This window comes from Scomber japonicus, chromosome 14 (genome assembly GCF_027409825.1).
Source record: "Scomber japonicus isolate fScoJap1 chromosome 14, fScoJap1.pri, whole genome shotgun sequence".
In the NCBI taxonomy this organism is placed as follows: Eukaryota; Metazoa; Chordata; class Actinopteri; order Scombriformes; family Scombridae; genus Scomber; species Scomber japonicus.
In genome coordinates, this window is record NC_070591.1 from 15,078,211 (window position 1) to 15,094,751 (window position 16,541).

The 16,541-nt window shown below is 42.1% G+C and overlaps 1 protein-coding gene across 10 annotated transcripts in view; it reads right to left on the reverse strand.

Annotated features, from left to right (window-relative positions):
• Positions 1–8,210: 8,210 nt before the first annotated feature.
• The window catches only part of ebf3b (EBF transcription factor 3b), a 65,237-nt gene continuing 56,906 nt past the window's right edge, over positions 8,211–16,541 (reverse strand). For 5 of the 10 annotated variants that reach the window (XM_053332492.1, XM_053332490.1, XM_053332489.1 and 2 more), the window contains 6 exons: positions 16,108–16,196; positions 11,063–11,128; positions 10,648–10,819; positions 10,090–10,279; positions 9,575–9,735; positions 8,211–8,242 (listed from right to left, as the gene is read on the reverse strand). In XM_053332492.1, the coding sequence (XP_053188467.1) occupies positions 8,211–8,242; positions 9,575–9,735; positions 10,090–10,279; positions 10,648–10,819; positions 11,063–11,128; positions 16,108–16,196 (710 nt within the window). Of the gene's footprint in view, positions 8,243–9,496; positions 9,736–10,089; positions 10,280–10,647; positions 10,820–11,062; positions 11,129–16,107; positions 16,197–16,541 lie in introns of all 10 variants that reach the window. The other 5 variants (XM_053332494.1, XM_053332493.1, XM_053332491.1 and 2 more) reach the window with 2 other exon arrangements.

Consider the following 16,541-nt stretch of genomic DNA (forward strand, 5'->3'; position numbering starts at 1 on the left):
CCAGACACTGATAAACTCCCCATGCACCCACACACCGCTAATGGGCAACCCTTAAGGAGTGTGAGTGTCTCGTGCGGCGTTTGATTCAACATTTATTAACCCCCTCACACACACACACACTCGCTCTAACATACGACACACACTCATTTGAGCCCCAGAAAGAATACAGTTGGTGGCACTCGTAGCATCAGTGCAAGGTTCTGACCTGGCCAGGTTGTATTAATCATGGCCAATAGTAGTAAGATACATTTTAGCTTAAACAGGCACAACAACAACAACAACAACCTCTGCATTTGCTAATACTAGTTTCCTTCTCATAACTTATATACTGTCTCCAACTCCCCACTTCCCATCTCATATCCTGGCACCCCTCATTATAGAACAATTTTCTGCCCCCACATCAAATACAAACACACTCTGTGCTTCCATCTCTTGCTTCTCATACATGTCAGCTCATAACTCTAATGTTATCACAACTTGCACCCCTTGGTAGAAGTCGCAAGTTTAGGACCCTGCAGAAGTTAATCCTGCAGCTACAGTGATTCATAAATAGCTGCCTTTATTCTTCCTAAGAAGATTGTGCACTTAAAAAAAAATAAAAGAGTGAAACTTTTTTGGAACATATTAACTCAGCTGTAAGCAGTGCACTGCTGCTGGGAAGCCAGGGGAGTATCCGCCATGCAGATAGGCACTGTCCAACAGTCAGTCAGACAGATAGACACAGGGATAGATAGCTGGATAGACAGACATTAGACTGGGGCTTGGCTGCACTATCAGGTTTCCTCCCCCTCTGTCTGTCTGCCGGGACAGCCTGGCCTCGGAGGCCCTGACACCGAGGCACCACGCAGCCAGCCACGACAGCTGCCACAGCAGCATCTAATACCAACACACTCCACGCTACGCCACAACTACAAAGAGAAATATCATTTGAAACATGGCATACTTTGATGCTCGTGTAATGATCTTTGTGTTTTGAGAGGGGAAAGCGGGAGGATGGAGGATTCGTATGAAGCCTTTTTTTTGTTTTTTTTTGTTGTTTCTTTAGAACAAAGAGAACCCCCCTCCACACAAGCAAGTTTAGGACAGTGGTGGTGAGATAGAGCAGGATTAAATGAGAAAGTAAAAGAAACCCTGAGAGGTATCAGCATGCCTGTGTGTGTGTGTGTGTGTGTGTGTGTGTGTGTGAGTAACCCTGCATCAGTGTGTCATTGTAACCTTATGAACTTGAGTGTAGGACTGGGGGTCTCTAATTAGGAACGGCTGATGAGCGGCCATACATTACGTGCCTGTGAGTGTGTATCCCTGCATGTATCAATCTGTGACTATACAGCGCGGTTGTCAGTGTGGTAAGGAGAGTGTCTCAGCCTGGAGAAAGTGCAGGTCTAGCCTTGGTCATGTTGACGGAGGGGCGGCACTTCACAGGCTCCAGGACCCCATGGCACCAGTCTCCCCAGTCCCCCAGACAGACTGGGAGCATCTGGGCTCTGTCAGCGCCTCTGGCCCCCACAGACTCCGATCTATATGACGGGGGAGAGGAGTGGATTGGATCAGGGAGAGGGAAAATATGAGCCAGATTCCTCAGCCTTGTGCAAAATGCATGCTTTGCCAGTTAGCATGTTAGGTGTGTGTGTGTGTGTGTGTGTGTGTGTGTGTGTGTGTGTACGCTTGCATTAAGGCCTGATAACAGGTCATAGTGATTAATTTTGTATGATGTGAGATGGAGGCTATTGATTAGCGACTAATGTTGGAAAAGTCCTCTCTATAAATTGTCCAATTAAGCATTAATTAAAAGTGTGCAGCTAAAAATATGCAAAGCCCATTCTGAGCAAAAAAACATGATGGTTAAAGATTAAACTTACAGATATCATTCCAGAGATTTTCCTTAAGCTATGATTTGATCAAGTGGATATAGCTCCTAAGCTCCGCCACATGGAAACTGATACACACACTTGCCAAGACTAATTAATCTATACACTAAATTAGGAATATAAATTGTGGTCCCAATTTAACAAGGTCAGTTTTAACTTCTCCCTTTACACTTTATTTAACTGTGCAAGAGAAAAAGGAAAAAAATGAAGAAGAAAAAAAAAAGAAGCCCTATCAATGTGCTTCGCTTATTATGATTGACGATTGATGATTAAGTCCTCCAGCTGACACACACCACCAAAGCCGGTGAGTTGGAATTGGATGTGACACATACACAGTTCTGCGTGTTAGGTAATTCGTTGACGAGGGGCCAAATTCATTTATGGAACAGCGGTATTGGCAGGCATGGACACTCTCTGCAAAAACAACGATAATCACAGAGGTTTGGCGCGGCGTGACAAGGACTCTTCAGGGAAAGGCCCTTACACGCTGCTTTGTTGGCCGTTCCTCCCTAAGATGGAGGGAAACATCCGCCACTGTTCTTAAAATGAGAGTAGCTCAGAGCAGGAGGAGAGAGGTTTATGTTAGGTGCCGAGGATGTTTAAAAGGTTTGAGGAACATTCGATGGAATAGCATGTAGTTCATTACAATTTCAGGAATGTATACAGTTTTTTAAATCTAAATTTTTCTGCAGCTTTACCTTTTGGGTGGAGGCAATAGGTGATTTTTTTGTGGAATTGATGAAATAAAGGCTCTGATAAATCCTCTGTAATGGAACATGAGGGGGACCCTGTCTCAAGCCATTTAATCTCTTTTCGCATTCTCCATTTTTTCTGCTAATGAGCCTTATTGACAATCAAACAGAAGCTGTCATCCCCCAGGATGCAACACTCCCAGCCCCTGCGTGTTTGTCATAGTGTCCTGGCAATCAGAGCTGCCTGCAAGACCAGGCTGGCAGTTAGTGGTTCTCACAGCAGCGCTGCCTGAAAATGGCACACTTCCTGTAGAGTTGCAGCTGCCACCTCTGCTACTTCCATTACTTTCTATAGCATGCAGATGTTGTATCAACATTCCCTGCCAAGGGGACTGCAATAACTGTGAGATTCATGCCATGTTTCAGAGGCACGTCAATTTCTCAAGTGGCACAATTAAAGAGGGAAATACAGTACCAGGTTTTTCACAGGCGCTGAAATCGGAAAAGGGCTTTTTCCACTTTTTTCCAAGGGGGGCTGTTTCATAAGGGTTCAGAAATCCACCCGATTTTTACTGCCCTTTTCCTGAGTTAAGCTGCTCTGTGAGCCTTTGTGCGGCAGACCTGTCGTGACCCACAGCGGATATGGAAATGGGGCTAAGGTTTTATGGGCCAAACGGATTGGACACAGTCAAGCTCAGGGGGCATGAATATTGGATGTTATTTCTGCTCCCTTTTTATGTAATCCATTGCCAATACATTATTAATAGATGATATCATATCCAGAACTACTGGACAAAGCACTACAGAGGGGTACTATGAAAGGAGCTCTATGTGGTGGAGACTGTGGCAGAAAATACAGTTCAAGTGATATTATTTTATCACTGTAGCCTAACACTCCCTGACCAGGCAATTCTTACAGTGTAATTTTTGGACTAAGTGAAGTTCATAGAAGGAAAATATGGTGAATATTGTATTTCTACCAGGAGTAAATCCTGCATTTTTGGGTTTGAAATGCACTGAAACATTGATGAAGTATCAAATGACACCCAAATACAAGTTTAATGGATTTTGAAGCACTGGGATACTTTGCTCATCCTTCTTGACTGCAGTGAGTGAAGTGGAAATCTTTCCGAGGATCTAGAGTTTTTCCTGCAAAGCTGCATCCCAGCATACAGTAGCAGGGGAGCAGTGTCTTATCAGATGTGCCGATTCACAGACAGTCGAGTGTGCTAATGTGGGACTATTTTGTAAAAAAAAAAAAAAAAAAAAGGTCAAATTCCCTGTTTGGATTCAAAATGTGGAAATTGCTCAAAAAAAGGTCAGACTCCATGTTTTTGATTCATTGTCGTCTCAAAGTTATGATCTCGACTCGTGCAGTTTTTATGAGTCACAGCAGCCATATCCCACTCGTGTATAAACTCCCAACTTCACGAGTGTTGCCGACCACTTTTTCCCCCACACAAAACGCATCACTCAGCGGTTACACAAATCCTGTCAGTCCAAGAGCAAATCCTTAAAAAGTACTTCTCAGCACTGCCCATGGCGTAGAGAAGATAAAACTATTGTCCACCTTTTAGTTTTACGGTCTGCCCTGTCTTCATACGGTACACATATTGGTACAAAGGTATTACCACATCGACATCCATTAAAAGTGAACGTATAAGCCCCTCAATAAGAGTTACATAGGGAGTGGATGCGTAAGGTAATATTCTCTTTTTAAGGTCAGTTTGAATTGTTTTTTCTCATGGGAAACGGCCGATTGATAAAGAGCAAACAAAACCTCTTTTCTGAATGCGTGTCCTCCATGGCCTCAATGAAGGTTTCATTCCTTTATATCATCCAGCCCAATTCCCAGCATGCATGGCCATTGTGGCTCTTTCAACTGGAGCTCTCCATTGACTGGCTCATTGTCCGGCCGCCCTTTTGTGTGCGCTATCACCGGAGCACAATCTTTCACCTGAACAGCACAGGAGCGAAGCCTGGATATGGTCACGTAAAACTCAAACCACGGAGATGCCAGCCTGCACAATTAACCCAGCAGCACTAATGAAGAAATATTTATTACGCATAAAACTCTTGAAAATCTCTGGTGATGCTTCTTAATAACAGGGTTATTAGTCATTCTCAGGCATCAGACAGAGATGGTCAATATTACCGCTCAGCCTTATATTATTGAGAGGAGTTTTTTTTTTCTTTTCTTTTTTTTTTGAAATATAACAATCCACGAGCAGATGTTTGAAGCGTGGCCCTCGGCAACACAAGGCTAGTTAAGATCGATATTGCTTTCAATATTTCTTTCCTTTGACAGATAACCAGTACTGAGGAAAGTCTTGATAAGAGTGGCAACATATGGATGTGGCGAGCCTCGCTCTCTTTTGATTGCGTGACCCCGTGACCTTTGCCTGTGTTTGAGAGGGAGGCAGCCACATGGTATGGGTGGGGGTCTGTCAGGCTCTGGTTATGGGGCATTATTGACCCAGGATTTATAAATATTTAATGCACACATTAAGATCATGGTGGAGGGTGGCCATTAGAGTTCTCCAATAAAGAGGCTCTCACAATGATTGAGTGGTGTGGCAGAGCGAGTGGCTGGTCGTTGGGTACAGAGAAACCTGCTGAGACAATATACTGTACCTCTAGCCTGCCTGCCAGGCTTCAGAGCGCTTAAAATTGGCAACAACTGAGCAAACCTGTCATTTTTTTGATTGTACTTTTACCCTCATAACTTTTTTCTTTTTCTTTTTCTTTTTTTTTTTTTGCTCAGTTGGCTGTTGTTTCTGGCAGTTCCCCTTTTGTTTAATTTAAAGAGCAGTTAAGAAGAAATAAATATGCAGTTTGTGCACGTCCCTGCTTAAGCAAGATTTTGTTACTGAATAATAGAGACAGCAGCAAGCAAAGCGATATATCCAAACTTGTGTATGTGTATTGAAACAGATAATGCAGCGCCAGGAAGCAGATGTGTGGCTATTGTTATCGGACACATTGGATTATCGAGGGAATGATTTGAAGCACGAAGCGATCACAGCTGAAAATTAAATCACTCTTTTTGAGTGTATCTGTCCTTTGCATTATCAGCAGCTCCTGGACTATCTGCCTGTGCCGAGAGGTCCACGCATGGCGCTTGACATAATAAGCTGTGATATGCTGATTGCCACTCAGGTTGCCGGCGTTTAATTGTGCATTAAAGGGAGAGGTGGCCCTGGACAATGTTGCCTTGATGAGAAATTGACATTTTGTGACCTGCTCTCCATGACCACTCCGGGTGCCAGATAAGATGCTCAGTTGTTTTTAAGGAGAACCACTATTCTTGCCTCAAACACTTCTATCCTTCTGTTTGACCCACTTGATGAGTATAGATTTCACAGTGGCCCCCCCTTTCAGCTCTCAAACTATAAGAGGTTCAAAACGATACCAGCCCTTATAGACAAAGGATAACCTTGCTCTTTCAATGTATTGATTCTTTATTAACTAGGTGGCTTAATGCAATGAAATGAGGGATTTGAATGAGCCCCATTTGGGGTGCTTTGAATAAAAAGCTTGCACTGTTTATGAATGACTACAATGAACCTTTGAAGCACCACAGATGCAGGATATGCTGATACAAAGACCAGTAGGAATATGTCACAATGTCAGAGTGCTTTGCTGAAAGAATATGAGTAAAGAGCAGTTTTCATTTTTATGGTTGTTACACTTTTCCACAGGTTTCAAACAAGTATCTCTATGGCAAAGTCTAAACACTACAACTTACAGACGTGTATCACAGGTTTGTCCTCAGAAGTTATGACTGTCTTTTTTTTTTTTTTTCCTTTCTTCTGATTGTCAGTTTGTCTGCCAGCCAAACTGTACTTAAAACTGAAGAAGTCCACAGTTGAGGAGCTATTGTGTTTTTACTGAAAATTTTAATAAAACATTTCTGTTTCCATTCCAAATGTTGACATTTTTAAATTTTCTTCCCTGTAAACACATGTAAGCTATGCGGCAGAGTCATAAGTGGTGAGTAAAAATGACTTCTATACATTCTACAAAACAGAAAAAAATACAACCACAAATGGAGTGTTTTTTTTATCTCCAAGGTTGTCCCTCATGCACATTAGTCTCTATTGGATCTTAACAACTATCATATGGGTCACAAACAATTTATTTGACAATACAACCAACAAAGTTTTCTCCAAAATGGTCTGTATAGATAATTTAAAATCAATATAAAAATAAACAATGAAGTTTGACTTCCCCTTTAAAAAAATGGACAGAGAGTCTTGACGGAGTAACACAAATTTTTGAGGATACACATGAAATATATGCACATTGCATTTCATCAAATACAAAAAGAAAACAAATGAAGGCAACAGTTCTTGGCTGAATTATCTGTGCTGCATCACTATATTAAGGGCATGACGATTAATACATACATAATGAAAAGCAATATACAAAATTTCAGAGATAAATACATTATTTATAGTTGATATGTTACAAAATTTCCCTCAGTGAGCGCAAGTGTGTGTTTGAACAGAAATATGACAATGAACTACTATACTCCTACATTTTCAATGGATTTTAATTTTGTTTTTTAAATGTTTTTTGTCGATCTAAAAGAACATGAAAAAGACAGATGTATAAATATTTAGCACAAGTTTGGCAATATCACAATAGTCTACAATTTTTAACCACATATAAAACACATAAGGGAGTTGGAGCTAGAAGGGGGAGACTGCTCCTCATCAACAAGAAACAGACTTCACAGTAGCCTAGGAATGCATTAATATACAGTGCTAGCAAAAAAGTTGAAAAACATGGCAAAACACACTTGCTTAAAAGGAAGCTCTAGACATGGAAGTACATCATATTCATCAACAGAGCAGTGTTTTGTACACGTCAGTGTGCTTGTTGAATCAAAGAGGATTTTTTTTTTTACTTTTGAAGATGATTTCTAGCTACAATAAATTACAAAATTTAAGTTAAAATGCAGGAATGAAACATGATACAACCTTACCCACCCAGCCCCTCCCCTTTTACTCGTATTTGTTGTACTTTTATGATCAATTTTCTACATTATATATCTCATATATTTTCCAGTTGAAATTCAAACTTTCTTGGCCCCTGTGTATTTTTCTCACACATAAAAATACAAAAAGTCACATTATAAAGACACACAACTGTTGTGAATCTATTAAAAGAGAGTTGAAACAGAAAAAAACAATTTCTGAGGCAAATAAGTTCATTGGCAAATGTACTGTACATCAGTGTTTTTACTTTACAACCAGATGGTGAGTCCACAGAGTCCCTTCCAGTATTGAATGTGTGGTTGATTGGACATTTCCAAGGCCAAAGCACAACCCGACAGGTATACAAAATAAACCCTTCCATCATCCTGTGTCCTCTTCAAGGGTGATAAAATGGTGGGGGAAAAATTAACAAACAAAAAAAAAAATCCCACAGAGAAAAAAATATTGTTCCTCGTGAAATCCTTTTTTCTGCAAGTTTGCGAGTCATTTCAAAAGAAAAAAAAATCATTTCTTTTCTTTTTTTTCTTCATCTTTAAAAACAGAACAAGCGGTTGACTATACATTACACCAGCATTTTGCTGTGTGCTGATGGGGTGTCCTGTGAAGTGGTAGTGTGTGGACTGGTGCTTGAGATGACGAAAGTGCATTTACATTGGAGGGACAACCAGTCCGGACATGGCTGGAGGGAAAAAGACAGAGAGAGAAAGGAGATTAGCTTATTTGACTAAAACATATGTGGATATTATATTATTAAAATATTGTAAATTAGTGTGTGTATGTATGTGTGTGTGTGTGTGTGTGTATGTGTGTGTGTGTGTGCGGACGCATGTGTCCAGCCATCTGACTGTGCAAAAGTGCGTGAATGTATGCCTGAATGTGCCTGTTTGCGTATGTGCCTGTGAGTGTTTGCCGTGTCCGCCAGCCTGCTGCTGCACGTCCTCCTGACGGGGAGAGTTTGAAAACCTCCCTCCTGCTCTGACATTTCAGCCCCCAGCACTCCACTCTTGCTATGTGTGATATTTCTCCTGGCGTTGGGGTAATGGCAAACAGTGGCCCAGACTCCCAGGAGACGCGGCCGTGGTGACGGCAGAGCAACAACACGGTCACTTCCCACAATGCCACAACGCTACAGTACGAGACACTCCTCAGACTCCCCTCAGATTCCTTCTATCGCTCCCTTTTCCTCCCCTCATCTCTTTATCCTACACTCTCCGACACTGTACAACGTATCAGTCCTACATTTACACATTCCCCAAGTTGTGCCTCTGCGTCATTATCCAAGAGAGATTAGGCAAGATCAAAGGTAGCTTCCGTTATTTTACCAAGACCATCTGCTTAGGATATCATTAGCAACTGTACCTCACCCAGAGAGTTTATATATTCAGTATTTTCACACGTTTTAACAATTAGGCAACTAGTGAAGTGCTGGGATGATATATTATTATATTGCTCTGAGTATATTTGTAGAGTCATGGTTGAAATGCTTTTAAGTTTGCCAGCGCAGATGATGGCAAGGCATTGCTCATTAATTTCTGCACAACATGTATTAATAAGTATGAACGTGTAGCAAGATGAACTTTAATTTCCCACTTCATTAAGCCCAGTGTTATTAATCTTGGGGCACACACTACGGCTAAGCTTGTTTTCAAAGCAATCATGTTGGTCATGACACATGCACAAAACCTAATAAACATAATTACTAAAACAATTCTGGCAAGGTCTTTTCCTGCGACATCAGAAGGGGATCATTTGTATGAAAGGGCAACGAGGATGTACGTTTGTGTGTACATTTGCACAGACGAGAGGCGACACTTGCAGTCCTCGTACTTGTGTGTGTAAAGACATGCTCTGTGTGAGTGGATGTCTGAGTGTGAACTGAAAGGTGTAAATTGGCCTGTCAAAATGCATATATTTGTAATGATTAATCCCTCACCAAACCGGACAGAGGCCTGAGCAGCGGTATCTGACCAGTAGTCCGTAGGGAAGGGATGAGGGGGTGAGGGGGGCTCACCTTGCAGTCCGTTGCCGTTGGCGCTGGTGCAGGAGGGGGGTGGGGAGGCCTGGGGTCGGACCACAGGGGCGAAGGCGCTCTTTTGTTTAACTGCGGAGACGATAGGGAAGGAAAGGGAAGGAGGGAGGGAGGGTGAGAGTGAGAACGTGCTGTGAGTAGTGCTAGAGAGGGAGAGGGCAGTTAAGGTAAGGCTGGGATAGTATTACTGCCAGGGGGGATACATGATCAGTACTCACAGGCCCCTACCATCAACATCTTGTCCGGTTGAACAAATACAGGTGGCATATGGTGAAATACACATAAAAATGAATATTGCTTCTAGTCTGAGCTACTTGTGTGTTCTCCAAAACACTAAAACCAAGCAAGCCCCTGTGAATGAATAGTAATATATTATCACCATCAATAATGTTATAACCCTGTCAGAAGTGATTCATAGAAGTGAAAACGAATGTGGGAACTGGAATTAAATCAGCAGCAGCTTAGTGCTACTACAGCGTGCGATAGTGGCAAGCTACTCACTTCCATATGGAGAGTTGGCAGAGGATCCGTTGAGGAACCCAGGGGAGCTTGGCACTCCCAGGTTCATACCGGCATTGCCGTAGCCATTCATGCTGTTGCTGACGGTGTTGTAGCTCGACTGCTGCGGGGTGCTGCTGGAGATGTAGCCCCGGGGGGACACGCTGCTGGTGTTCCGGCTGTAACCCACTGAATAACACGGGTGGGAGAAAGGAAGAAAAATCCATTCATTTCTTTCCCACTGTACAGTATTTACCAGGGAAATGTTCACTGATTATAATAATAGTAAGAGGAATTTACTGCTGCAATCAAATGTTTTTATATCATCACATACTGTAGATGCCAGTTTTTATGTGGGGATGGGCCTGAAGCTTGTGTTCAAAAAAAGTAATGTCTATATCAATTTTTTCATTTTAATGAGTTACAAATAGAGTGAAATTTAACTATTTCTCATTTCACTCTGCTGCCCCCTGGAATCCCCTCAAGGGCCCCTGCAGGTCCCTGGACCCCACTTTTGAGAACCGCTGAGTTATGGAGCCATACCCTAAATCACATACCTTGGTCATTCCCTTGTGACTCAGACACATTGACTGCTAGCTGGCTGCTGAAGGAGTTGACTCCCATCATGCCGTGGGAGGCTGTGTTAGCGAGAGAGGGGATCTGGTTGTGGTTGCGGGGAACGCTGTACAGGGCCTCGGCAATGTCAGCTGCCCTCTTCAAAATGATCTCCTGAGAAGCACAGAGAAAGCAGAGGTTTTGTGATTTATGTTTTTTTTATAGCTGCGCATTTGCTTTGATGCATGGTTCATGGATATATGGTTAACTCACATTGCATGTAGCCTACATTGTTCCAGATATAGTGGTGAAAAATACCCTTTGGTGATACTATCAGTACATTTTCAATGGTTTCTTATGTATCAGTGGACTGGCGGTATACAGTAAGCACGCCTAAGCAGCTGTGTGAATACAAACCTGATTGTTGTGGGGCATTCCATACAGGGCTTCAACGAGATCAGCTGCCCTCTTCAGTAACACCTCCTGATGAAGAAAACAGGAAGAGTACATGTTAAGACCGAAACAGATTATGTTTGTGACCCCAGTGGTCCGTACAGTAATAAACAATATCAAAAACAACATCACACTGCCGGGTCTCGGAGAGCTTTAGAATTGTTTACATATTCACCAGACTAAATAAAAGCCACCCTGATTTAAAAGGCACAAGTGCTACATTTATACCGTGCTACTACTTTGCTCCTTCCAACCATGCAGAGCAGTGAATAATGTTCCCTATCTTAATTAAACTGGCATAGTCCCTTAAAAACAACACCTCACCCCTGATTCTGGGCTCCACGTTTGCTCCAGAGTTCAGCGCTGAGTCCCCTCTCTTCAGAACAATAAAGTGAATTAGCTCTGGGTTAATCTAGTTCTGTTGTAATGACATTAAGGAATTTTTCAATTAACCTCTTTGACTGGCTGTTGCAAAGGACTTCACAAATGACTTCCCATCCAGCACGAGCTGGGTGCTTGTGCCTTGGGGACACGGATGCTCAGGATGTGGTCTTATCCATGTCTGCATGCTTGCCCCCGCTTGACAATGCGGATTAGCTGTGTTGCTTTGGCTCTTAACACTGAAAATGAGTTGGCCCTGGATCCTGTTCCCCCCACTCTGTTTCGGGCATTCAGCTAGGTGGGGTTTGGCCTGTTTGTGTGTCTTTATCTGCTCTTTGAATTCAGCACTTACAATTAAATCCCTCTCAAGCAACCAGACTGCTCTCTTTGTTTTCTATAATACAGAAGGCAATATGCTCTATGAAAACCCTCTCCTCCTTTTAGAGTGCATTTAATCTGACAAAGGCAAGTTGCAGACATGGCTCTTGCGTGTGTTTTTTCTTTTTTAAATGCTCGCTTGTTGTCACCTGCTGTAGAGCAGAGATTTGTCAACTGTGCTGTTAGAACCCTGGTTAAAAGCAATGCAAATCTGTCACCAGAAACATCTCAGATGGTGCTTGTTTTCTTCCCACATTCGCTGTGTTTTCTTTTGCGGGCCTCAGTAATTTGTCTGAAGTGTTCCATCACTTGGCAATAGCAGTGTGGGATTAAGACGGCAGCTGCCGTAAATGAATGTAAACACAGCCTTCGCGCCTTCAAACAGCGGCCTCCAAGACTTGGCCTGCATTTCCAAGGCACAGCGTACGTAGTGTGTACGGAGTGTGTGTATGGGCCCTTTCATCCTGAGGAGCATATCTACCACAGTCCTTGATTTATCAAGATGAATCACTGTAGAAGCCACTTCCAGCATATGCCATGCTCTCTTATAGAAACATATCGCTTAATCCACCCCAAGTTACCGGATGGGTGGCTCTTAGAATGGGCATTTACCTCTGAAATTGGTGTGTATGCTCAACGTTGCATGCATCTAGTTTGCATACAAATAAAGAATTATGGTTGTCGTGAGGCAGGTAGACTAAATGAGAGGACCAGCTGTCTTGATGTGTTCTCATCAGGCATAACAGATTTCTCTCTCTCTTGCTGAATGAGATAAAGTGGTTTTCTTTCTTTTTGTCTGCAGTTAATAATTACCAATAATCTATTCTATCATATTTCAAGATCTTCTACATGGCTCTCAATTTTAAACAACAATTAAAGCAATTAAGACTGTCACGTTCACAAGCCATGTTTCATTCTCTGTAAAACGTCCTCTCCCTCCTTGTCCATATGGTACTTTGCAGCAGTGACATAAGGACAGCTTGGAAAAAGGAGGAGAGAAAACGATATTGCCTCTCATCCTTAATCTGTCGTTTACCGCGTGGTGTCTTAACTAACCAAGCTGACTCGCAAGGCTATGCTTAAGTGGCAACCTAGTCATATCCGAGGATGATGAGAAGTGCTGCACCCAATCAAGGAAGAAGTTTGTTTTCTTCTGACGAGACGCTTTCATGCGTATCAGCTCACGCTGTGAATACGATTAACACGGAATAGTGTTCTGAGGGCATTTCCATGTAAATCTCAATACTACTCCAGCATAAGTGTAATTGGCTTTCTTGTCATGGAGACATATCAGAACACACCATGTTAAATTGAAACAATTAAAGGCTTCAAATGATTTCTGTTGTTCTGTGACAAATGCGTGACAGATTTCTGCTTTTGTTTGTCATGCTTTGCATAAAGGTCTCGTGCTCAACAACTGTTTAAATGGGGCGGTTCAGATGACAGATCACCTAAGATTTAGAGGCGGTTTTATATTATTGCCGGGAAAAAAATGAGGGGAGGCTTGAACAAATGACATGTTATAAAAAATATCTAACAATAAGGAGACGTGGTAATTCTTGAAGCAGTAGATTAACATGGATGTTGTATTTATATTATCACAGTTAATAAAATAGGGCCTAGGTTATGTAGCTTGGAGTGCTAATGCCATTATAAAACTGTAAGGCAATTACTCTGTTAGCTCTAGCCTGAGGTAATGAATGCATTTAGAAGCATAGGGCCATTAGATGAAGGTACTTCAAAGAGCACAGGAAGAGAGATTCATTTAAATACATGGGTAATTGCTTGACATGAACACATTTGTAATATTTTCTCCTTGTGGATTACACAAAGAATTGGAAAAGAATGGGCTTATGCTCATTTTGGGAGGAAAGAAAAGAATCCAAAGCAATCAGCTTAATAATAAAACAATATTGAGTTTCCACTTTTAATTTCATAATGAATCTAATTTGTTACAGAAGAGAGAAATTGAGTGTGATATAATGTGATATCCAGTCTATTTGTCCATTACTGCCAGAGGGCACAAAATGGTATTATAAATTGTCTTTTTTATATTATGAATAGAAAATTGTTTTATAACAAGATCTTAAAAAGGAGGGTGAATTCCAAAGTCTCTCTTCACTTAACGCGATGCCCGCAAACCAATCTCCTTTCTCATCACTTGACTGCTCACACTTATTACTTTCATATTCACCCTGGACTTTGCATTGAATTTTTATATCTCCACTCCTCCCACAGGGTCAGACTGTCATCTACGATGTTGTCTTAGAATTACGAGGTAAACTTCAATCAGAGGCAGCTTCCCCCCTTTTTTTCTCTGTGTAGCAACAATATTAGCGTGCATCCCTTGCTATCCATGAGCACTCCCATATTGGCTTTCTGTCTCCTTACAATTACCACGTGTCTTACTGGTCCCAGGGAGAAGGCTGGTGGAAATCAATAGCGCAGTAATATTATCAACTGGAGGGTGAAGTCATGGGAGGGGGGGTAGAGGCGGTGAGTAGGCTTGGTGTCGATTTGCCTTTCCGCTAATGCACACCGCGCGTCCTCCAGCTTTATCTTCTTTTTATAGAGTCTCCCTACCTCACCTGCACCCTGTAATGGCTGTTCTCTATATGCTGTTTCTGTTCTCATTCCAAATGTACATGCAAACCTCAGCCTGCCGCAGGCTGTTTTATTGGGAATGTGCTTTTGACCCCGAGAGCTGACCCTCAGATGGCAAGCTTAACAATGACGAATCACTTGGTGGGATCATTTACATGCCCCCTGAACCCCATATTTGGGTCCATTAGAGAGCAAATCAAATATTTATGTTGTTTATTGGAAGTGCAGGGTTTCATCTCACTCTGTGATTGTTTCATGCAAAGGCTGGGAGAGCGTGCTATATTAAGTATACGCGCACCCAGGAAACTAATCTTGGGTTCGGTGTCAAAATCTGTCTTGCAGGCAACAACATTTTGTATTCAAGGAAAAGAAGTAAGGTTTCTCTATAATAAAGCTGTTTAACAATGTTGCTCCCTTTGTTCAAAAGATGTGGATTTCGCAAAGACACTGTGACTTTATAAAATTGAAACAGCACAACTAGATTGACCGGTGATGCCTGCAGAGATAGAGAAAGTCATGTGGATATCAGAGGTAAGTATGCTTTACCTTTTGGTCTACGTTTACAGTTGAAATTAGAGTAACATTTCATGTCTAGGTGTTGTTTCCTGTCTCCACAGGGACCGAGTCTAATTGAAACACTTCATATACTGAACCAGGGACTAGCTGTGATGTTCTATTTCTCCGCATTGCCTTGGTCAAACATCGATAGCTACCACACAGTCTGTTCTTTATTAAATTGTCCGTTGGACGTTAATGATATTGCTGTGTTGCATGCTGGGATTTAATAGATAAGGTCTTTAAAGGTTTTACAGTATTATTAAAACTCTGAGGTGGCCACCACTTTACTACATGCCGAGGGGTTTTGAACGCGCTAATCAGTCATATTATTACACTTGACACATCTGTAACGTCAGTCACCAAAATGGTTACTGGCAGGGTGGCAATTAGTGAAAACACAGTAAGATTTTATCCATAGTAAACAGAAATACTAAGAGAATCAAGGGAAAGGAAAATAATAAAATAATAATCAAAGAGTTTCTGCAGAGGAGGCAAAGGGGGGGAAAAAATTAAAAAACTTCCGTACCTCAGCTCTATCAATACGGCAGCCTATTTATGTGCCACACCAGTGTGTCTAAAACTGATGTGGCTTTCAACTCCTTCACCCAGGTTCAAAAGAAAACAATAAGAAAGCCAAAGCATAATAACATACAGTCTTTGTCTATTAGCTGCAGTAAGACTAGGGGGTTTACGGCACAGCGTTCTGTAAACAAAAGATTAAACCAAATCGAGCTGCAGAAAATGAAAGGAAAACATGAGTGGGGTAATGAGGGTGCAGACGTCGTTTCTGACCAGATTACCATCTCCACAGACTACTGGAGAGGAAAACGCCTGATTGAGCTATTTTACCACACAGAGAGTTTACGCCTCTCTTCCTCACACAAAACCAATACCATTACCACGCTGGTTAGTGGGTAAGCCGCATATGTGAAGCAAAGCTGTTACAGTTTAGGGTCACAGTGCTCTGCGCTGATGGTAATGTTGTTTTGTTTATTTGTCACATTTAGAGTACTGAGACATTGTAATGCAGACAGCTCAATCTTATTGCCGTTTGGTGATTTTCTACGTAGCAGAGACACTGTACTGACCTTTGGTAACCTCTCAGGATCGCCGGGGTGTCTGGGGATGACCTTCTGCAGCCTCTGGAAACCATAGTCGATGGTAGGCTCATTCAGGGCTGAAAGAGAGCGAAAATGAAAATTAGAACCATTTCAGGGCCAATTCTGCCAGAGACAGGAGGAAACTAATTGAGAAATCCGTTAGAGTTTACAGTACAAAAGTCATTTCAGAATGCCTAATTTCAAAGAAACCTCAGGGGTGAGACAATGTTTTATGAAACATCAGCAGCTCCGGGGTTGAGGGGTGGGGGGAGCAAGCGACGGAAAATGACACGGGTTCCTCTGACACTTGTGTCACCAAGTGTTATTCCATTAACAGCCGTGATGACCTACATCAGTCTGAGAGTCTGAGAATCCTTCAGAGGGACCCTCCCCCTTTTTATCTGCTTGAGAATATTGACTAC